This window comes from Lissotriton vulgaris, unplaced genomic scaffold (genome assembly GCF_964263255.1).
Source record: "Lissotriton vulgaris unplaced genomic scaffold, aLisVul1.2 SCAFFOLD_1937, whole genome shotgun sequence".
Classification (NCBI taxonomy): Eukaryota; Metazoa; Chordata; class Amphibia; order Caudata; family Salamandridae; genus Lissotriton; species Lissotriton vulgaris.
The window spans coordinates 275,389-298,452 of NW_028246219.1; the positions used below are offsets into that span (position 1 = coordinate 275,389).

The window sequence follows — 23,064 nt, forward strand, 5'->3', positions numbered from 1 at the left end:
AGTGACTCATGGTCTATTTTGGGTTTGCAGGCCTGGAGGAGACTCCTCTGAAGTCGCGAGAGATGCGTGTCCATTTCCAACTGGACGAGCCCTTCCTTGGCAAGCCGGAGCTTCTCAGCAGCATTTATTCACCGGTCATCAACTTCTTCTCCCCTCACAGTGGGGACCGTGGTGAGCATCCTGTTGAGACATGTCTCGGGACCCATGGTCTGTTGTATACGAACAGATAGATGTGCACCATGGGAGCTCAGGGGGAATGTTGTGCATATGCCCATGAGAGAAAGGACGAGAGTGCATAGAGAGGGCCCTGGTGCGTCTATACATTCATGCCAGATGTGATGCAAGTGCAAGTTGTGAGCAGAGGGCCGTGGTATGTTTACATTCATGAGATGTGATGGATGGCTGCAAATCTGGGGAGTTAGCATCTCCCCGAGATAGTTCTGTTGAATCGGTCATGTATCCTCAGTGACTGGTCCGTGCTGTGCATTGTTCTAGGTACTGTTGCCCCAGTAGTCCTTCTTGCTTTAGGTACCCTTGCCCCGTCTTTGCTTCTTTTCCTATGTAGAACGCACACCTCTGCAGCTTGTTACCCTCCTAGGAGCCCATGGGATTCTGTTCCTTTCGTGTTTACTTCAGGGCATGGTGTAATGGCTGGATTTTCTGAGTAGGTGGGATCAGCCCCCAGGGGCCCCTCCAACCCAGCCAGAACGTACTCACCTTCCCTCCTCAGGACCACCTATCCAGGCACCTGGTACCTTCCTGAGGATGGGGAACTCGCAATATACAAGCTCATATTATCAAAAACACCACTAAATCTATAGGGATACTAAGAATACTCACTGATTACTAGGGATATCCATACCCTACACCACACTTATTCACATCAGTTGGTCTCGCGGCCACTCAGACCCAGACCGGTCTACCCTAGGGCAGATATTGCGCACAATCCGGTGCGACTACACATGGGCCTGCAGAACCCAATGCTCCCTTTTCCAAACGCTCAACAATCCTGTCGAACTCCACGCCAGTGTCCCCCCTGACGCTCTCACTTATTCAAGCCACAATCTAGTGGGTATCTACACTGGTCTCCCACCCAGTGTTCTCACTAACGCCGCATATCAACGACGACCACATTCCTATGAACACCTATACATATATATTGGGAAGTCTCTTCACTAAGGGTCTGCTACTACAATAATATTATGGGATGGTGTACTAACTTAGTCCCTTGGTTGCAAGTCTCCTCTCTCCCTCACTATTACTTACCTGATCAGGGGTAGCATCTGTTCAAACAGTAATACTTACCAGGAGTGATTACCCTCACTGTATGGGGATAAAGATATACACACTATGTGACTGAGTTATTTCTTGATTTAAGCGCTCCTACCCCCCTTTTTGATCCATCAGTGGCTCAACAGCAACTGGCTTGAAGCCAGGATAACTTTATCATAAAAGAACTCAGGCATCACTAATTAATGGGGTCATTTATTAGTAGTACAATATAAACCTTTACACAGAACTGACAAAGACTATAGGTAAAACACACCGCTTGAAAGAGAAGGATTAAACATAACAGGAACACTCCGCTGAAAGGGAAAAGATTAGACATAAAGTGTAAGTGTAACTAATTCAGACTACCTCACCTATTAGAAGGAAGATTTCTCTCTCTGCCTCTGGTGGGATTAGGGCTCTCTCTCTGCCTCTGGTGGGATTAGGGATCTCTCTCTCTGTCTCTCCCTCCTTCACCACATCACCACGCCTCTGGTCCAATTGCTCCAGCTGACAGCCTTCTTTGATGCTCTCTGCACTGCTTTCTCTCTCCTCATCTTCAGCAATCGTCTGCCTTCTTTCTCCATTCAAGAACTGCACTCTATTCTGCAGCTCCAGCAGACATCATCTCTCTCTCTGCAAGCTGTTCTGTGCTCCAAGCTGTTCTGAGCACCACGCTGCACTGCACTCCAAACTGAACTGAACTGCACACAAGCTGGAATGAACACTCCTCCTCTCCTGTAGCTCGCTAATATGGATTCCTCTCCCCTCATGGAAATTTCCAGCAGAGGGCTGTCTCTTACCGAATTCCTGTGCCAGCTCCCAGGCTTCCACGCAACCGCAGTGGCCATCTGCTTGTTACGTCTGGGCCCAAGAGAAAAACACATTCTTCGGATAAGAAGCGGTCCTAACTGGATCTTCCTCTAGCACACAACAGCCTTAACTATAAACTTTGCCTTTACCCTGAAAAGCCTCTCAGCTTCATCAAGATGGAGTCCCTCTAGCTCTAGGCCTGTAGGCCTGAAAGGGGTGAAATGCTCCTTAGCTCTGTCAGAATACCTACATAAACCATACCAATGTGTCTAATATGTCAAAGCCAATAGGCAATAGACAGGTTAAAGTCCAGAATAAAGGCATATTAAGCAGCTATCCTCTTCTAGGTCTGGAAAAAGGGCTTAAAAGGGCCAACACAGGCTAAGAATACCTATACTAGATGCGAGCAAGATTAATGATCTATATCACTGCTAAATAAAGCCAAAAACTCTGCCATAACACATGGGTAGGTAGTTATTGTCTGCATTCGCTTTAGCTCTTTCTGGATTAGCCTATCTAAGGCCCACTGGTAAGTTGCTATGACCAACTACTTGGGATACCAGTTTGTGAATCAGCCAGATGTTGTTGGAGCAACACAGGACAGCTGTTCAAAAGACACTAACCAGAGGTGACAAACATCTTTGTAAACTGTCCTTTTCACCACACCATCTAACCTGATGCACACCCTGCATCCAAGCACCCCAGGAGTCTAGTTGAACCTACAGGTCTTCTTCAAGCCCATTCGTATTTAGCTGGGAGTCCTTCCAAGCGGATTGCATCCTTTATGCAGTCCCTAAACTCCAGAATAACCTTGTTCCCAATCAGGGGGAGGCAACTTGGTCAAGGTGCTGCCTTCTGTTCTTCATTCAATAAATCAATCAATCAATCAATCAATCAATTTAGGTTGGTAAAACACAACTACTCACCAGTGAGGGTCTCAAGGTGCTGGGTAAAGGGGCGGCTCCGTTGAGTGCTGGGGTCATCCGAAGAGCCAGGTCTTGAGGTTCTTCCTGAACTGGAGCAGTGTGAGGGCTTGGTGGAGGGGGCGGCCGTTTCAGGCCTTAGCTGCGAGGTAGGAGATGGACTTTCCTCCCGTTCTGGTCCTGTAGATGCGTGGAGTGGTGGCTAGTGAGGGGTCCGCTGATGGGAGGTGTCTTTTGGGGGTGTGGAAGGAGAGGCGGTAGTTCAGGTATGTTGGTTCGGTGTTGTGGGGGGCCTTGTATGCATGGGTCAGGAGTTTGAATGTTATTCTTCTTTCAATAGGGTGCCAGTGGAGATCGCAGAGATGTTGGGTGATGTGGCTGGGGCGGGGGGGAGTCTAGGATCAGTCTGGCTGCGGCGTTCTGGACAGTCTGGTGTTTGCGAAGTAGTTTCTTGTTGATGCCGGCGTAGAGAGCGTTGCTGTAGTCCAGTCTGCCGGTGATGAGGTTGTGCGTCAGTTTTTCTGGATTCGGATGGGATCCATCTGAACATTTTTCGGAGTATGCGGAGGGTGTTGAAGCAGGCAGAAGATACGGCGTTGATCTGGCGGTTCATTGAGCGATAGTATGATGTAGAGGTTTTATACGTGGTCCTTCGGGGTGGGGGGCTTTCCGAGGGTGGGGGGCAACCAGGAGTCGCCCCATGCGGAGGGGGTGGAGCCAAGGATAAGGACTTCTGTTTTCTCAGAGTTGAGTTTTAGGCAGCTCTTCTTTAGCCAGGTGGTGACGGATTTCATCCCTTCTTATAAGTTGTGTCTGGTGATGTTGGATTTGTTGGTGAGGGCGAGGATAAGCTGGGTGTCCTCGGCGTAGGAGACGATGTTGAGCCTGTGGTTTCTAATGATGGTTGTGAGGGGGCCATGTAGATGTTGAAGAGGGTAGGGCTGAGAGAGGATCCCTGGGGCACTCCACCGTTGGTCTCTGTTGGTTCCGAGCGGGCTCCTGACTCGCTGACTTCTGCCGGTGAGAAGTTAGCTTATCCAGTCAATGGCCTTCCTGCACATGCCGGCATTGTAGAGTCTGGTGGCTAGTGTGCAGTGGGAGACGGTGTCAAAGGCAGACGAGAGTTCCAGGAGGAGGAGGGCTGCCATTTGGCCCTGGTCGAGTAGGGAGCAAATGTCATCGGTGGCGGCAAGTACGCCGTTCTCAGTGCTGTGGTTGCTGCGGAATCCGGATTGGGAGATATCCAGGACGTTGTTAGCATCAATGTAGTTTGCTAGCGATGTGTTGATGGCCTTTTCGATGACCTTGGCTGTGAACAGAATCAGGGAGATGGGCCTGAGGTTTTCGAGGTCCGTTGGGTCTGTGGAGGGCTTCTTCAGGAGAGAGTTGACTTTGGCGTATTTCCAGTTGTCGGGGAATGTGGTGGTTTCAACGGAGCAGTTGATCGTCCAGTGTAGTTTGAGCACGATGGTTGTGGTGGCTCTGTTGAAGCTGTGGGGTGGGCAGGGGTCTCAGGGTGCTCCGGAGTGGATGATCTTCATGGTCTTCAAGGTGTGTCCTGTCATGAGTGGGGTGCAAGTAAGCCGGGTCTATTGGGTGGCATCATTGGAGGGGATGGGGGGGGGCTTCGGGGTAGCTGGAGCGGCGCGGAGGTCTTGGTTATTGAAATTGTCATAGATCATCTTAATCTTGAGGTGAAAAAGGTTAATTCAGCCACTCAACTTCTTACTTGAGTTTGAAATGTAATACTTGTCCCAGAAGATACGCCGGTGGTGATGCCCACCATCAATCCAGTTTGATGTTCCAGTTGAGAAACAGCAGCATTGCGGGGTCTGAATGACCGTGGCCACGGAAGCGGGGGCCTCTCTGGCTGCCTCCACTTTGCAAGCTTTCACTCCTCCTCTCTCGCTCAAGTGTGGTCCACCCTGTTCTTCAGCACCTCCCAGCCCCATGAACCCTTGGTGCTCCGCATGTCCAGCTCCGTCTGCTCAATCTCCATAGTTCAAATGCACAGTGAGAGGGTGTTCATAGGCGTCTGCCTCTTACGCGTTCAGTCTCCTGCACTGGCGTCCAGTCCAGAAGTGCATTGATTCAAAGCCTTGTGCATTGGCCCAGAGTACCTTAAGCACAGCGTTCAATGGTAAACCCCACCCAGACCCCTTTGGCCTGCCTCCGCGCTTAGCCTTATAGCGCCTAAATACACAAAAGTTGACTGGGCCGCGGAAGCTTTATTGTGGGCACAACCAGACTCTGGAACTGAAAACTGAAACTGGTCTGCTAGCTTTTAGAGAAGCGCCCAAACCCTGGCTTTAAAAGCAATAATTCAAGTCTCTGTTTCCTTTGCTGCAGGCGCCTCTCTGAGATCTGCGCCTAGACACCCTCTGGTATAAGTTGCTCTTTTAATTTTCATGTGGATTTCGAGGAGAGAGATATAGGATCCTGTATCCAGGCGAGCTCTACTCCACCAACCTTTAGTGCATGCACCTCTTTGTCTTAGTTGTAGTATTGGCAGAGGGTGGCCCAGAAGGGCTGTGGTACATGCACCTTTGTGAGATATGGCCATTGTTACCAAGTCTTGACACCAGATGGACCACAGTCAGGACACGTGTGATATGAATGTGGTGCAGGATGTAATCTTACAGGGACCCTTCTGTGACAATTGGGGTGTGAGTACTACTTCCCTCGATCCTGCTTCTTGCTCCTAACTCTGCAGAACCTTTGCCCTTCTGAGTGATCCCCGTTCTCTTCTCCCATCCGTATTCTCACTGGTCCACTTGTCTCCTTATGCAGCTCTCCTGGGTTCTGTTGGTACTCTGAGTTTAGAGGTATCTGTCTGTCTGTCTTACTTCCAGTGCCCTCTTTCTGTTGCAGACTGCTGCAGCCAACCCATGCAGAGAGTGAAGAGGAAGCGTCCTAGGCCAGAAGATGCCCCATACTTCAGCGAGCTTCCTATCGATGACACAGAGGACCTCTTCAGCCGGTGAGTACCTTCACAGCCCGTGGGTGCCCCCAAAGTCACAGAGACCACTCTTAACCAACCGGTCGAATCAGTCCTCTGCTGGCTTGGCCCACAGCTGCCCTTAAGACCAGGAGTGTCTATTCAGCCAATGAGATCCCCCTCAATCTACGTATTTCTCTTCAGGCCATGGGCGCCACCGCGCTCTTCTTCCTTGGTGCCCGGCCTGTCGCCTTCCTTGGTGCCCGGTCTGTCGCCTTCCTTGGTGCCCGGTCTGTCGCCTTCCTTGGTGCCCGGTCTGTCGCCTTCCTTGGTGCCCGGTCTGTCGCCTTCCTTGGTGCCCGGTCTGTCGCCTTCCTTGGTGCCCGGTCTGTCGCCTTCCTTGGTGCCCGGTCGGTCACCTTCCTTGGTGCCCAGTATGTCACCTTCCTTGGTGCCCGGCCTGTCACCTTCCTTAACTTAGCAGCCCACTTTCCTGCTGATTGTATAACTTCAGCCAGATCACTTTTCAGTCTGCTCTGAAATGCTCCCAACTGTTGCTTCAGTATCTTCTTGACTGAATTCCTCCTGGGAGTGTGATGCAGTTGGTGGCAGACAGGATGCTCAACAAGAGCTGGCTTATGTTGATCTGAGCAACTGGGGTGGCTCGTAAAAATACGCAGGAAGTAGTAATAGTGCTGCATGAAAGTGGATGAATTGATGGCATCAGACCGAACGCCAGTGCTCCTAACCGAGAGCTCTTCTTTTTTCAGACATTCCTTTGTGTACAACCTGCCCCCACCTTCAGACAGCCCCTCTCTGAAGAGGAAAGACATCCCGTTCAAGACCCGCAGCGCACCCGAGAGCACCCTGGTCCTGGATCTGGTAACTGATCAACACCATTTGGGGCAATGTGGCTGAAACTGGGATATGAGAGCTTGCAACCTAGTGCCAGCTTACTGAGGGGACTTGGTAACCGAGAGGGCGAAGGCCAGGGGGCTGGAGACAGAAGTGGATACTGGGTCTGGGAAGAGCACGAGTTCCTGCCAGGGGAGCTAAGAGCGTAAAGAGCATATCAGCCAATGATGGGAAGGAGGGGGGACGATTGAGGAAATATGTATGCCAATTACAGGGTGGGTTGAGCAGTGAGTGGGGAAGAAGGCTGTTGATAGTTGGCTGGAGAATCCTGAGGGTGTGACTATCATGGTAGCGGGTGTCAGAGGCACGAGTGGGTGAGAAGAAGCACAAATGGTATAAAGGGCTTTGAAAGGATGAGCTGAGAGTACTGGGAGAGTGGACATGAGCATTGGAGATAGAATGCCTGTGGAAAATCTTGTACAAAAATCCTTGTCATTCCACTCTTTAATACTGACCTTAAGTCCGCATCCTGTGGAGTACTTCAGGGATCCGTACTGTGGCCGATACATGTTGGCAGATACGCGATCCCCCTAGCCGAGCTCTTGCATATGGTGGATGTAGATAGGTAGGAACTGCTTTCAAGGTCACTCCTACTTTTTGCTGGCGTCCTTCTGTGTCTAACTGGGATCCTGCTAATCAGGACCTCAGTCACTGTGCGTTCTCCCTAAATTGACTACGGTAAGAACTTTGGTACCTTCTCAGTTGGTTACTGGTGTACCCTCCCAAGTCCCTAGTATATGGTACTGAGGTACCCAGGGCATAGGTACACCAGGGGTCCCCCATGGGCTGAAGCATGTATTGTGCCACCCATGGGAAAAAACTAAAACTGTGACTACGGCCTGCCATTGCAGCCTGTGTGAGCTGGAGCTAGCACCACTTACGATATATAGGTTTCCTTCTATCTAAGTCACTGCACTTAAAACCTATAAGTCACCCCTAGGGCAGGCCTTTCAATCTTGAAGGCAGCACTGAAACCGGTTATGTTTGGTTTCAAACATGTTGGGATCCTACCCCAACACTGATTCCAGTGATGGACGTAGGATCCCATGTACGGTATTCCCAGTACCAGCCTTGCAGGGTCTAACAGCTACTGCTGCTGACGACACAAACACAGTTCTGCCCTCCTGCTAAGCTGGGCTCGAGCAGGGGAAAGTAGAAGGATAAGTTGCTTAACTGTAATCCTAGTTCTCTTCCACAGGTATACTCCTCAATAGTCCTAAGCACTGAATAATCCCCGCCCACATGCAGGAACCCGGAGCATACACAAAAAATACATATATGTGTATGTTTAGCTAAAAAACATATGGGATACCTTCAAACATACATATTTACATGTGCACAAATATAAACATGCAGCCTACCATAACTTAAATAGGCTAATATGCCAATATTAATTGGGTTTTTCATTAAACTGAAAACAATTCCATATATCATTTCTGTAACAGAAAAAATGCACTCCATTAATGTTCCAACTCAGCCCTTTATTTTCAGATAAAAAGGCAAGTAATAGGGGGCAGTTAGCCCTTGGTCTGCATCGATGATAAAACATCACTGTTACAAAAAAACGGACACACTGCTTTTAAGAATTCCAAGAACCTGGAAACCGTGCCTTTAAGCCCTCTAGGAGCCCTCTGCTCCCATTATGCACCACTTGAAGAACCTCTGTCAAGAGGTTAGTCTTGACCCCCACCGTACGAAGCTCAAGGTTGAGAGCCTCGGCCGCCCCACACAACACCCCTGCGTATGACGCTCCCTCCTTCGTAGCCGCAGTAGGAGACAACATGCCAAGTTCAGGGGAGGTGTCTAGACCACTGGCACCCCCAGTTCCTCTCTGTAGTCTGTTCAGATTCTAGCTGATCTGACTGAGGGTCACCTGACCCCTCCCAGTCCTCCTCCTCATCCTCTGGGTGCAATCTGGCCGAAAAGTGACCCCAGGAGTGAACAGGGGCACTAAAAGACCGCTCGGCGCCGAATCCGGCGTCCGGTGACGCCGGTCTGGCTCCAGGTCCACATCAGGATGGAGCCCGGGGTGGATGCTGGCCGAAGCGCAGACCGGCGTCAAATGAGGCAGCGGTGCCAGATGAAGCTGCACCCGTGGAGGCGTAATAAGGTCAACCAACGTCGATCCGGATCCAAGCCTGGATCCAAGGGGCCCCTACTGAATCTGCGGGGGCCGAAAGCGTGCCGGCGGGTTCGGGCTACCCAAAGATGGCATGCATCGCTACAGAAAATTTACTACGCTGGGCAGGAGTCGCCCAGGGTCTCGGGAACGGAGGCAAGCCCTTGAGCCCGGAGTCGACTCTGGGCTCAGCATGCGGATCCGCGGGAGGGCACCACCCGCATCCCTTGTTGTGTCAGCCGACCGACGGGTAGAAGTCGAAGAGTGACGATGCTTCTTTGAATTCTTCTTGTGCTTCAACTTACCCAACCACGAGTGCAAAGACTTCGAAGACTGATGATGGCTCCGCGTCCAGTCCTCGACCTCCCTTGCGACCGGGACCTTGAGTGGCGCGTAGCCGACTGACTGCACTCAAGAAGCTTTTGGGACCGCTCCCGCAAAGCCTTCGGAGCCAATGACCGGCAGTCTGAGCATTACTTGTGGTCGTGGTCGCACTCCAGGCAAAACAGGCACAGACTGTGCAGATCCGTAACCGACATCAATCAACTACAGGAACCGCATGCCTTAAAGCCGGGCATCCCTACGTGCACCAGGAGTCGTAGACTCAAAAAGACTGTTAGACGGACCGGGAGGGTCGGCCGAGGACAAGGGGAGAGGTCTCCGGGGAGAGCCGTCTCCAGCGATCGTACAGACAAGTAACTTCCCCCCCACAGACGGACACCACACCAGGATAAGGTTCAACGATACTTTATCAGCAATTCTTTAGTTACGGTAAAATTATACAAGGAGGTCTGGACTCAGGGGTCCCCTCGATTCTGGTCTCTGGATTGGGAAAAGGGTAGCGGGACAGTCTTGTTACCAATAGATGAAAATAGCTCTCAATCCTCGAGCTCGGCGTTCTAGATGATCGGGCCGCGGCGGAGCCAGCAGGTCCCGAGATGGATGAAGGAAGCGACGGTCCGCGGCGGAGCCAGCAGGTCCCGATGAAGATGGTAGTTACAAACGGTCCGCGGCCACGCCAGCAGGTCCCGACGACGATGATGATTATGAAGGTCTTGGCAGCGCCAACAGGCAGGACGATGGTTCGCAAGGCAGGGCTACGGCAGCGCCAGTAGTCCGTCAAGGGTGAGTTCTTCACTGCGTCTCTCGACTCCAGGATACAACTGCCTTCCTGCTCTGGAGCTGCCCCAGTTATAGGGCTGATCCTCTTTGATGTCCGGACCCTCGCCCTTGGAGGTTGGGGGGTCCGGGATGAAGGGGTCCAGACACCCAGCAGGGGGGTGGAGCCAGCGCCCGGGGAGATGGTGGGCGAGCGGCACCTGGCGAGGGAGAGCCATCGACAGCTCTTTCTCCCATTGACCCGCCAAGTAGTCCGCTCACCTCCTGGGTGGATGATGGTGCCGGGATGTCTGAGGCCTGGCCAGGCCCAGGGTTGGGGTCGATCGGGGGCCACGCGGCCTCGTGGCGGAGTGTCCAAGATGGCGCCCAGGCTGGGCGCGCGGGCCAGTGAGGGATCGGGCCCACGAGGTCGATATGTTCAGAGGCAAGGGTCCCGGAGGGGACGGAAAGCGTGAAGTGGTGGTGTGTGACACTTGAGGGACCGGGCTCGGGCCTGGTCGGGCAGAGGGGGAGCGGCCCTTCACGTGGCCTGTCCAACATGCGTCCCCCCCAGCTGAAGGCGGGGAGAGTCACCCATCCTCTTGGGGACTCTCCTCGTCGAGGCGGAAAAACCGGGACAGGCCATCTGCGTTGGCGTGGTCTGGCCTAGGCCGGTGTTCAACAGTGAAGTCCATCCCTTGTAGGGAGATGGACCAACGTAGTAGCTTTGGGTTTTCCCCCCGCATCTGCATCAGCCACTGCAGGGGTCGATGGTCGGTCTGCACCCGGAAGTGTGTGCCAAAGAGGTAGGGCCGGAGCTTTTTGAGGGCCCATACCACGGCGAAGGCCTCTCTCTCGATGGTGCTCCAGCGTTGTTCTCGAGGTAGGAGTCGCCTGCTGATGAAGGCCACTGGCTGATCAAGGCCTTCGGTGTTCAATTGAGACAGGACCGCCCCAATGCCGTGGTCGGAGGCGTCCGTCTGTACGACGAATTCCCGGCTGTAGTCGGGGGCCTGGAGCACAGGGGCGGAGCACATGGCGGCCTTCAGTTGTTCGAAGGCTGTTTGACAATCTGGGGTCCAGTTGACCTTCTTGGGTTGATTTTTGGACGTGAGCTCCGTGAGGGGCCCCACTATGGTACCATAGTCTTTCACGAACCGTCTGTAATAGCCCGTGAGTCCCAAAAGGGCGCGGACCTCGGTCTGGCTGATGGGGGGCTGCCAGGACTGGATGGCGGCAATCTTAAGCTGCAGGGGGGCCACCAGGCCGCTTCCCACCTGGTGTCCGAGGTAGGTTACGGACCCCTGACCAATTTGGCATTTGCCGGCCTTGATCGTGAGGCCAGCTTGCTGAAGGGCCTGTAGCACCGCTCGGAGGTGGTGGAGGTGGTCGGACCAGTGGTGGCTGTACACAGCGATGTCGTCTAGGTAGGCGGCGCTGAATCCTTCGAGCCCGGCCAAGACCTGGTTGACTAGCCGCTGAAATGTTGCGGGGGCATTCTTCATGCCGAAGGGCATGACCTTGAAATGATAATGGCCATCAGGAGTGGAAAATGCAGATCGTTCTTGGGCCCGGGGTGTGAGGCCGATCTGCCAGTAGCCCGCCGTCAGGTCGAAAATGCTGAGGTAGCGGGCAGCTCCCATGCGGTCGATTAGTTCATCTGCCCGGGGGATGGGGTGTGCGTCCGTCCTGGTGACCGCATTCAAGCCCCGGTAGTCGACGCAGAACCGGAGTTCCGGTGTGGTGCCGGGAGCGGCTGCTTTGGGGACCAGTACTACTGGGCTGGCCCAGGGGCTGTCTGAGGGCTCAATGACCCCGAGGGTGAGCATTTTGGTTACTTCTCCCTGGATGCAAGCCCGTACCCGATCTGGTACGCGGTAGGCCCGGTGGCGGATAGGGGGGCTGTCCCCCGTGTCCACATCGTGCACACACCAGGAAGTGACACCTGGGGTGAGGGAAAACAGGTCGGCGAACTGCAACAGAAGGTCCCGACATTCCTGGCGTTGGTCCAGGGTGAGGGCTCCCGAGAGTCGGACCCCATCCACGGAGCCATCTTTCTCCCCAGTCCGTAGGAGGTCAGGAAGGGGTTCGGAGTCTTCTTCGGCTCCATTGTCTGTGGCCATCAGGAGGCTGAGTTCTGAACGCACAAAGTGGGGTTTCAGCCTTTTAGCGTGGAGGACTCGGAGGGGGTTCCGTGAAGATTCCATGTCGATGAGATAGGTGACAGGACCCTTACGTTCGACTACTTTGAAGGGCCCCGTCCACTTGTCTTGCAGGGCGCAGGGCTCGGTGGGGGACATGACCCATACCTGTTGTCCGGGTTCAAATTCGATGGAGGAGGCATTCTGGTCATACCACTTTTTCATGTCCTCTTGACTGGCCTCCAGGTTTGCTTTTGCCAGTTCTCTGAACCGTCGGGTCTGGTTGCGGAGGGTCAGGAGGTATTTGAAGACATCCGGGGGGTTCTTTAGAGGGGGCATTTCCCAGCCTTCCTTGACTAGACTGAGAGGCCCCCGTATGGGGTGTCCATACAACAACTCAAACGGGCTGAAGCCGAGGGACTTCTGGGGGACCTCTCGATATGCGAAGAGGAGGCACGGCAGCAGCACATCCCACTGGCGACGGAGGGGCTCTTCCAACCCCCCAATCATCCCTTTGAGCGTGCGGTTGAACCGCTCAACGAGTCCGTTTCCTTGAGGGTGATAGGGGGTCGTGAATCGGTAGGTGACCCCACACTGTTGCCAGAGGGACTTCATATATTTGGAAATAAAGTTTGTGCCCCTGTCGCTGACGACTTCTCTGGGGAAGCCCACACGGGAGAAGATCCCCATCAGGGCCCGACCGACCACCGGGGCTGTCACAGTTCGCAGGGGAATAGCCTCGGGGTAGCGGGTGGCGTGGTCCACTAGTACCAGGATGAACCGATGTCCTTGTTTTGTACGGGGGTCCAGGGGCCCCACAATGTCTATCCCGACCCTCTCGAACGGGGTGGTGACCACGGGAAATGGTTGCAGGGGGGCTTTTAGTTTGCGGCCGCTCTTTCCACTGGCTTGGCACGTGGGGCAAGATCGGCAATGCTGGAGAACATCATTCCTCATTTTGGGCCAGAAGAAGTGGGTTACTAGGCGGCTGTAGGTTTTATCCTGACCCAGGTGTCCCGCCAGGGGGGCATCGTGGGCTAGGTTTAGCAAGAAGTCTCTAAAACGGAGGGGCACCACTAGCACTCGGCTGGCCCCCAACTCCGCGATCCTTTGTTCACTGTATAGCAGATCATTGTCCCAGTAGACCCAATGTGTTCCGGAGGTATCCCCTGCGCTCTGGGCGAGGGCTTGTTGGCGGAGTCCCTCGAGGGAGGGACAGGTCTTTTGCTCTTGGCGAAACTGTTCCTGTGTGGGTCCCCCCTCTTGATGCCACTGGTCGAGGCCAGCGAGGTCCGGAGGTTGAGCTGGTTCTGGGGGGATGGCACGGTCGGTGTCTTCGACTGGGGCGACCGGGGGAGGAGGTGCCGGCCATTCGGGTTCCTCTTGTCGGGGATTGGCACGGGCGGCCATGGACCGGGTGGTGACGCACGCCCAGTCCGGGACGCCCAACATCCCCAGGTGTTCTCTTCGTTCTACGGCTGCCCAGGGCGAGCTTTCAAGGTCATTTCCCAGGAGACAGTCTACGGGAGCATCATCTCGGACCGTTACTTTCAACATGCCGGAGACCCCTCCCCATTCGAAAGGGACGCAGGCCATCCGACACAGACTTTCTGAGTTATCGGCTGAACGGACAGGGCAGAGAATGTTTGGTATGAACTGTTCTGGGGTCACCAGGTGACAGCGGACGGCTGTTACACTGGCCCCGGTGTCACGGAGGGCTTCGGCCCGGCGTCCATTGATGCTCACCCATTGGCTGTACTTCCGGGTGTTAGCGGGTAGGGGGACCCGCGGGACCATGTCTTTCCCCCCTAAGCATGCTAAAGTCATGGCGGCTGGCTCCCATTCTTGATGCTCTTGTTCGTATTCTTCCTGCTCCTCGGAGATCTGTTCTTCCCCTAGGGCAGCAGCGGCCACTTGGCGGGGTCTTGGGCTCTGGTACTGCGGGCAATTTGGGTCGTTTGCATAGTGGCCGACTCGTTGGCATCGGTGACACGTGACATTGGCTCTGTATCCCGGTCGCGCCGGGGTGCTGCCCCGGTTGGCCGGGGGGGTGGAGCTGGTAGCGGGGGCGACCGGAGCGTTGTCTCTTCCTCGCCCTTGGCCCCCTCCTCCTCCTCGGGGACGGTGCTGACCGTTGTTGTTCCGGTTCTGTTCATAGGATCCATTTCGGCCCACTCTGGTGATTTCCCACCGGTCAGCCTCGGCTGCGAGCTGCCGTGGATCAGTCAATTTGCTGTCGAGGAGGTGCTGCCGGAGCTCAATGAAGCAATTGTTTGATAGATGCTCCCACACCATGAGGTTGAAGAGTTGTTCGTACGTGGTGACATTGCTTCCTTTGATCCAGCCCTCGAAGGCTCGGCTAAAATAGTTCACGTAGTCCACCCAAGTTGTACCCGGGATGCGGGTGCAGTCTCGGAACCTCTGACGGTACATCTCGGGTGTGAGCCCATAGCGGGTGAGGAGGGCAGCTTTCATGTGGTCATAGGAGGTCATCTGATGGTCCGGGAGTTGTAGCAGGGCATCGCGGCCCTCATTGAGGAATCTCCCCCAGAGACCGGCTCCCCAATCGCTTCGATCGATCCGGTGGGCGGTCATAGCGATTTCGTAGGCCTTGAACCATTGCTGGATGTCGTCCTCTCGGAAGTATTCTCGGACGACATCCTTGGGGATGTGTACCTTTTTCTCTGTTGTCCCTGGGTCGCGGGGTTGCTCGGGCACCCCTAATTCTCTGTTCTGCTTGCGTAAGTCTATCTCCGCTAGTTTGCGCTCATGTTCATACGCCAGTCTCTTTTCCTCGAGCTCCCTTTGTCTCTGTTTTTCCTCTCTTTCTTCTCGGAGACGCAGGTGCTCTAAGCTTATTTTTTGTTCGGCCAGTTTAAGTTCAACCTCCATTTTGAGCCGGGCCATTTCTAGTTCATGTAGTCGTGTTTTCTCTCGTTCCTGGATCTCGTCTTGTGAGAGACCCGTTCTTTGCTCCTCGGGTGCCGTGGTGTTTTTTTCTACTGCTGCGATATTTTGGTCGGTGGTTTCCACGGCCCCGGTTTCTGCCCAGGACTCTAAGGCCTGCTTAAAATCGTCTTTGGTACTTAGACCGGTGGTAGCGATACCTAGTTCGATGCAGAATTGTTTTAGTTCACGATGGCTGTACTCGTTCAATTTCTCCATTTGAAATTTCTCGGTGGATCCGCTTTCTTTAGTTGTCATCGTGATTTCGTCGTGGGGTGAGCTACTCTCTGTACGATTATGCGGTGATTCGGATCCCGCCGCTGCCACCAATGTTAGACGGACCGGGAGGGTCGGCCGAGGACAAGGGGAGAGGTCTCCGGGGAGAGCCGTCTCCAGCGATCGTACAGACAAGTAACTTCCCCCCCACAGACGGACACCACACCAGGATAAGGTTCAACGATACTTTATCAGCAATTCTTTAGTTACGGTAAAATTATACAAGGAGGTCTGGACTCAGGGGTCCCCTCGATTCTGGTCTCTGGATTGGGAAAAGGGTAGCGGGACAGTCTTGTTACCAATAGATGAAAATAGCTCTCAATCCTCGAGCTCGGCGTTCTAGATGATCGGGCCGCGGCGGAGCCAGCAGGTCCCGAGATGGATGAAGGAAGCGACGGTCCGCGGCGGAGCCAGCAGGTCCCGATGAAGATGGTAGTTACAAACGGTCCGCGGCCACGCCAGCAGGTCCCGACGACGATGATGATTACGAAGGTCTTGGCAGCGCCAACAGGCAGGACGATGGTTCGCAAGGCAGGGCTACGGCAGCGCCAGTAGTCCGTCAAGGGTGAGTTCTTCACTGCGTCTCTCGACTCCAGGATACAACTGCCTTCCTGCTCTGGAGCTGCCCCAGTTATAGGGCTGATCCTCTTTGATGTCCGGACCCTCGCCCTTGGAGGTTGGGGGGTCCGGGATGAAGGGGTCCAGACACCCAGCAGGGGGGTGGAGCCAGCGCCCGGGGAGATGGTGGGCGAGCGGCACCTGGCGAGGGAGAGCCATCGACACCTCTTTCTCCCATTGACCCGCCAAGTAGTCCGCTCACCTCCTGGGTGGATGATGGTGCCGGGATGTCTGAGGCCTGGCCAGGCCCAGGGTTGGGGTCGATCGGGGGCCACGCGGCCTCGTGGCGGAGTGTCCAAGATGGCGCCCAGGCTGGGCGCGCGGGCCAGTGAGGGATCGGGCCCACGAGGTCGATATGTTCAGAGGCAAGGGTCCCGGAGGGGACGGAAAGCGTGAAGTGGTGGTGTGTGACACTTGAGGGACCGGGCTCGGGCCTGGTCGGGCAGAGGGGGAGCGGCCCTTCACGTGGCCTGTCCAACAAAGACGTTCACAAAAGTCGCTCAAAAAGTTCAGACAAAAAGTGACTGGAGGTACTACTCTCTCTGGATCTGCGCTGACTGGTGCAGAAAAAGAAAGAACTGACTTTAGTGCAAGAGGGCGGCATCTAAGTAGCTACCGCAACATCATCCTGGCGACCTGACCCCAACGACGAACGTGGAGCTGACCGACGCCACAACCGACGTGCAGAGGTACTGCTGATGGAAAACTTTCCGGATCCAGTCTGATGCCTGGGGGGAATTCTAAAGTATTGAATATATAACTAACATGTTTCTTTCAGATTTCATTTTTGTCCTTCTTTTTGCCTGAAAGTACCTGGAATAGGTGCCTGTCCCCCGGTGACTGTGGGGTACGACTCCACCGCTTTCCTCTGTAATAGGATGTTGACTTCCGACCGTAGCAATGAAAGATGGAAATTAGTCGGTTTTGGACGGTGTGGACTGGTGAACCAGAGACAATATCCATTTTGCACAATATTCCGAGCCTAGGCTTTTTTTGTGCTGTTTTGCCGCTCTGCTAAATAATAAGTAATGCTTTCCCCTACCGGAGCGTGTAACAGAAGAGGGGGAAGTAAGAACTCATGGGCTGGACGCTGTTGCATGTTTACCTCCTTGGGCAGGCTGATGGGTAGAGCGCCCTTTTGTCTGTTTATGTTGTTGCTGGGAATGTCTCTGGTGTTGCTGCTGAGATCTGCCTGTGCACCACCGAGGGATTTTAGCCCTCTGAGAATAAAAGGACGCTGGTAGGTTAGAAGATTTCCTGTGCTCCTATGTTCGCCATAGACCTCGTGCTTTTAGGGTATCCATTTCGCTCTTCATTCTTGCAATTTATCGTCAGCGTGACTTCCAAGGAGGGCAGAGCTGGAGAATGGAAGATTTTGTATGCAAAGCTGACTTTGAGGCTTGAGGGATGTCAACCAGACCCACGCATGTCTCCTTATAGTTCCTCTGTGACAATAACCTTGAGTGGCCAATACGGATAAATCTGCCGTAGCGTTAATGAACGGAGTATATACCATAACCTCTCATTTACGATATAAAGAAAGTCTTCCCTCTTATCCCTTGGGAGATGCTCAGCAGAATGCAGGATGGAATCCCAGAGGGCTCTAAGAGCTGTTGCACTGGCTGCTCTCATGGATGTTGCATACTTTGCTGCCTGCCGAGTCTGGGTTCCTGCTCTCTCTATCCGGAGGAGCTGCTGATGATGGAGAAGAAGAGTGGTGTTTCCTAGCCACCAATATTGTGAGAAGTTGGCCTGATATGTAGTGCTCACTATTCTAGTGATCACTGTGTATCATACCAAACGACCCTTATTGATGATTGGTTGTAAGTCAACCTTATAGACCAGCTATCCTAGTAGCATGGACAAGAGCAGTCTTTAGGCTAAACTCTAGAGGGCGTGTTAAGCCAGCTGTTTACCATCACATATACCCCTTGAACACCAGGGAAAGGACACCACACAAGTTGTTATGAAAATAAAGGATATTTATTTATAACAAGTCTACCCTGATCTCTTTATGAGTCAGGGAGCTAAGCACATAACAAAACTCTTAAGAAAATACTTCAAGTTGCACAATTTACACAAATGCCCGAGGGGCACGAAAAACCATATACACTAAAAGTGGAATGCGAAATACTAGCAGGTAAGTAACAGGATCCAAAGGCTTCAGGATCGCTAGGACTACCTTACTGAACCCTAAGGTTAGGAGCAGGAGGCCTAGGGAGATCGGGTGCAGAGTGTGCACTCTCACGCGGGATGCGGGACAAAGTCTATGGAGGCTAGTATTTGTAAAGTCACTGTTTCCGGACGAATCCGACTAGGTAGACTAAAAACGAAAAAAGATCTGGACACTTAGATAGTGAACCTACGTTGGAGCACCGAAATGCTCAGGCTACCTAGCCCAGGGGCCGCGGCTGCATAGGGTTCAAAAGACGTCGGGAATCCTCGTTGTAGTCCATGGAGCCTGAAAGAAGAAGTTGCTGGCAGGCGACCAGTGAAGATATTCGGAGGGATCCAAGCCTGTATCGATGATGGTGATGACTTGAAAGCAGAGGGGACTCAGTTCTTAATCACTAGCCAGTGATTGTGTGGGCACCAGGATGGCACTGGATGAAGTCACCTCGACCAGGTGAGTGGGTGACGCTGGACTCTGCAGTCACACGGGCTAGGAGGCTTTGTCGGCGACCAAGCTGGAGGTGCGAGCTGTCCCACGCAGGTCTCTGCTGTCGGCGATGCTGGACCCAAGATGGGGGCAACAAACCTTGGCAAAGGCAAGCCCACGCGGTGGAGTCAAGATGGCGTCTGAAGTGGACCAGGAGGTTCCGGGGTGCTCCTCTTTTGGAAGGGAGCAAGGGCCAGTCTGGAGCAACCAGACCAGCGGTGAAATCGTCGTGGTACGTCGTGAGGAAGGCCACTAACCCCTCTCCCTTGTCCGGACTTTTCCCCAGCTCAGGGGCTGGTGTGCCCCTGGAACTGGTTTAAGCCGGCATATGCACAGTGAGCACGGGGGGGGCCACTTGCAGTCACCTTCCTCTCAGCCCTGCCTACCTGGGATACACAAAACCCTGTCTGGGATGGAGCTAGCACCGCACCTGACAGGAAACCCTTTGTCCAAGCTCTCCTCGCTGGAAGGACTCCCAGCAGCAGGAGGTCAGACTTGTGTCTGTATTTGCAGCATCCATTTTGTGATGCTGAGGCTCGAGTTAGCTTTAACCGGGGTTCACAGTTACATACATGCCGTGTCCCTCTAGAAGGGTTGAATGCTAACCCCGTCGCCAGAATTGGCGAGGGGTTAGTATTCCAATTCGTATGACACCTTACTCGACATGTTTTGATAAAGCGATACCAAAGTTGGCAAATAACCGCGAGGATTATAAGGCACTTAAGAGTATATGGTAGGCGTTATCATGGAACAGCTATTAGGACTTGGTTCCGCAAGCTGCCAACGGGCTCAGCTCATGCCAGAGCACCATCTCACATAATTCCAAGCACTCTGCCTTCAGGATTGATAAGGCCTGCCATAGGAGTGACTGATAGGAATACATGTGTCCATTTTAGGGTTAGATATAGGAATACTATATCTAAAGCAAAGGGTGATTACACCACCTTGCCCCAGCTGTCGTGCAGCCAGTTGTGTCAGATTTGGATGGCCAGCCAGGGGTGGCATAATACATGCTGCAGCCCCTGGTAGGCCCTGGGTACACCTATGCCCTGGATACCTAAGGTACACTGTACAGGGACTGATAAGGTGACTCAGTATCCAATTAGATATGTACCTAAGGTACATGGAATCCATTTTAGAGAGAGAGCAGTGGGCCTGGGGGCCTGAATAGCAGGGCCCCAGGTCAACTAAGTCGAAAAACCAGCAAAACACCAGGCAAAAAGTTGGGGGTAACCATAGTCCTATATCCGCCTTCCTACATCACTACAGAATCTGGAGGGGGGTGAGAGTGGAGGAATAAAGGGTCTTGATATGGAGGCGGTTATTTCTTCTTCAACCTCAAAAGCAGTTTTAACGGAGGGCGTTGTTAAAAACCGATCCATGGCAGGTTCTAGAAGGCCTGGGACCAGTGGACGTAGTGGTCTTGAAGCTGTTCGCTGGTGTAGAGATTCAATTACAGATGTGGAAGGTGTTGGTACCGAAATCAGTATATTTAGTTTGACTGCTCCATGCACTAGAACCTCTTGGAAGGTTGTTATATCATCCACAGAGGAGATACGGCGGTGGAGGGTCTGATAGCGTTGGACAGTGTCCTCTTATAGATTAGGACGGAGTAATGGTATGTCTGCGATGAGACCTGTATCTTGACCTTGTGTGGTGTCTGTCACCGTGATGAATGGTGCAGAGATGATGGTGAAAGCCTTGGAGTGTGATGAGAATGATAGCGAGAGCAGTGGCGTGCTCCAATAACCTGACCTATTTCTGGGAGTAGGATCCCTAGGAGGAACTGGTGTTACTGGAGGAGGTGCTATTGGTGGAGAAGACATGGCTGGTTGAGGTAGTGCCAGTGGTGGATGCGGAGGAGAAGAAGATGGAGAATGGGAAGCTGGTGACGTACGATGAGGAGACGGTGATGATGGCACCAGAATAGGAGAAGGTGTATACAGTCTTGAATTTTATACCCTCTTTTTTCTGGTCTCCTGTAGTCTCCTTCATGTCGAAACTCTTTGACGTCGACATTTCACGACACCATTTTGATGTTCTACTCCTCGATGCGGACCTCCCTCAACGCTGAACCACCCCTCCCCGATGCACTCCTCGACATCAACCGCAGCTTGTGAGTGGATAGTGTATGGCCTTACGATGTCGACTAGAGTTGCCTCAACAACAAACGTTCTTTCCTCAATGTCGAGAACGCTGTCGACAGCCAGCGAGTCGGAGCCGTACCTTGCATCAATGTCTATCTTTTTGACGTCAACCAGGGCCAATGTCGTTTTTTGCCAGAATACCTCTTTTCTGACCTCACACGTCCTCGGAGCCTTGGTAGACGACTGACCTTCCACTCGCTCGGAGGTCTCACCTCAGGCAGTGTTTGTTGGTGCTGTGTCCCTTCAGTCCCATGAAAAAGAATCTTCTCCCTGTCACGTAAGGTGTGTAGTGAAAAGTTCCCGCAGTGTTGACAGGCATCAGGAACATGAGAAGAAGGTAGACAGAGGATAAAGAACTCGTTATGGTCTGTTTTGATCATCTTCCTCCTGCATTTTGGGCACTTGTCAAATGAAGAAGGCATTTGATTTGACAAAACACCTCACTTTTCTGTCCAAAAATAACAGAAAAGGGCAGGGAGAGATGAAAGATGTAGAATAAAGCACCAGGGTCTGTCAGCAGGAGCTGGAAAAAAGAATTGAAGCAACTGCAACATGCATGATGGGATGCTGGTGGGCTCTGGGTTCTTAAAGGTACTTTTTAACCATATAATGACCGCCTATGAGGCTAAACTGTCCTTGTCTCCTCCTTTTCTATAATAAAAAGGGGTTTTGGCAAGGCATCATTTTTAGAAATGGGGGTCTCTAGTTGGCAGTGGCTGGCCACAGTCCAAGTAGGGACCCTTCTTTCTAAGTCAGAGTATGGGGGCTACACCCTTTGATAACCCCTGCTCAACCCTGTGGTAACATTGCACGAGCAGCTAGGCTTCTCTCAGAGGCAGTGTGTAAAGCATTTATTATCATTCACAGTAACATAGTGAAGGACACTACAAAGGGACACCACACAAATAGTTATAAAAAATAAGTATCTTTATATAAAGACTTCACACAAGACCAATAACGGTAAAAAGCCACAATACTGAAAAAGGGGGGTACTCTTGAAAAGCTGGAAAAAGAGTTCAAAGTGTTCAAATAGGGGTTCAGTTCAAAGCATTGGTCACTTCGACCCTTTTACTTACAAAGTACCTGGATTTTGTAGCAAAACCAACAAATTGTCGCACAGGAGCTGTAACGATGATTTTCCTCACACAAGGTGGGTGATGCGTTGAATCCTGGCCGCAAGGGAGGATGATGCGCCGGTCTGCGGGTGCGTGCGGGACAAAGGGACAAACTTCTTCACACTAGGCCAGCGATGCGTTGAATCCTTGCCGCAAGGGAGGATGATGCGCTGATCCTGTTGCGTGTGCGATTTTGCTGCGACAAAAGAAAATGGCGCCCCGCAGGGGATTGACGATCCAGGTGCGATGCGAGGAAAATGGCGGACGTTCGGAGGCCTCTCTGCGATGTCGTGATGCGACGATCTTGATGCGATGATCCCTGGGGATAGCAAGCACTTTGTGGCCCGCAAGCGTGCAATGATTGTTGGTTTGCGAGCGCTCGGCGGCAGCAGCGCGTGGATTTTTCTGGCACTCTTCAGCTGCGGTGGCTCGCAAACGGCGTTAGCGACGATTTTCAGCTCTCTCTTCTCTGTAGTAGAATTAGAGGCCCTGGAACTCACAGGGGTCTCACCTGCAGATAGAAATCCTCGCTGGGAGGAATCAGGAAGCTGGTGGGGGAGTCAGATGGGCCTGCGACTCCAGCAGGAGGCTAGCTCTCTTCTAGCCCTTGGGTGATTGCTTAGCAAAAAAAAAGTCTCTCAAAAGTCCTTTTTTCCTCTTCCTCCAAGTCCAAGGTGAATTACTGAGGACAATCCAAAAAATAGCACACAAGCACAAGGACAGTCCTCTCCTGCAGATTCCCTCAGTAACACGGACAGAGGCTCCTCTTGACATCCAGGAGCAATACAAATTGTAGGGGTTTGGGCACATATATCTATACCCCAAAAGCCTTTGTTCTCAAAAGTCTCTAGTCACTGAAACCAGCCAAAACCAGTTCTGCTCAGGCCTGGAGCACTTTGTTTACCAAGCTGCATCCTTCCTTTCAGAAAGAGGGGGTCTGCCATCAGACGCGTAGGAGGTGGAACCAGCATTCACCTTGCCAGGCACAGCCCTATTCAGGACAAGGAGCTACCCCTCCCCCGTACTCAATGCAGATCTCTCCATTCAACCCAGGTCTGACCCAACCTGCCTTGCCCCTCTAAACCCA

General features: G+C 52.9%; 1 protein-coding gene across 5 annotated transcripts in view; it reads left to right on the forward strand.

The window, feature by feature from the left end:
- Positions 1-23,064, forward strand: part of LOC147666042 (CTD small phosphatase-like protein 3) — a 199,159-nt gene that overhangs the window by 90,846 nt on the left and 85,249 nt on the right. For all 5 annotated transcript variants that reach the window (XM_086949300.1, XM_086949301.1, XM_086949304.1 and 2 more), the window contains exons 4-6: positions 31-171; positions 5,877-5,985; positions 6,714-6,825. In XM_086949300.1, coding sequence (XP_086805426.1) covers positions 31-171; positions 5,877-5,985; positions 6,714-6,825 — 362 coding nt within the window. The remainder of the gene's footprint in view (positions 1-30; positions 172-5,876; positions 5,986-6,713; positions 6,826-23,064) is intronic.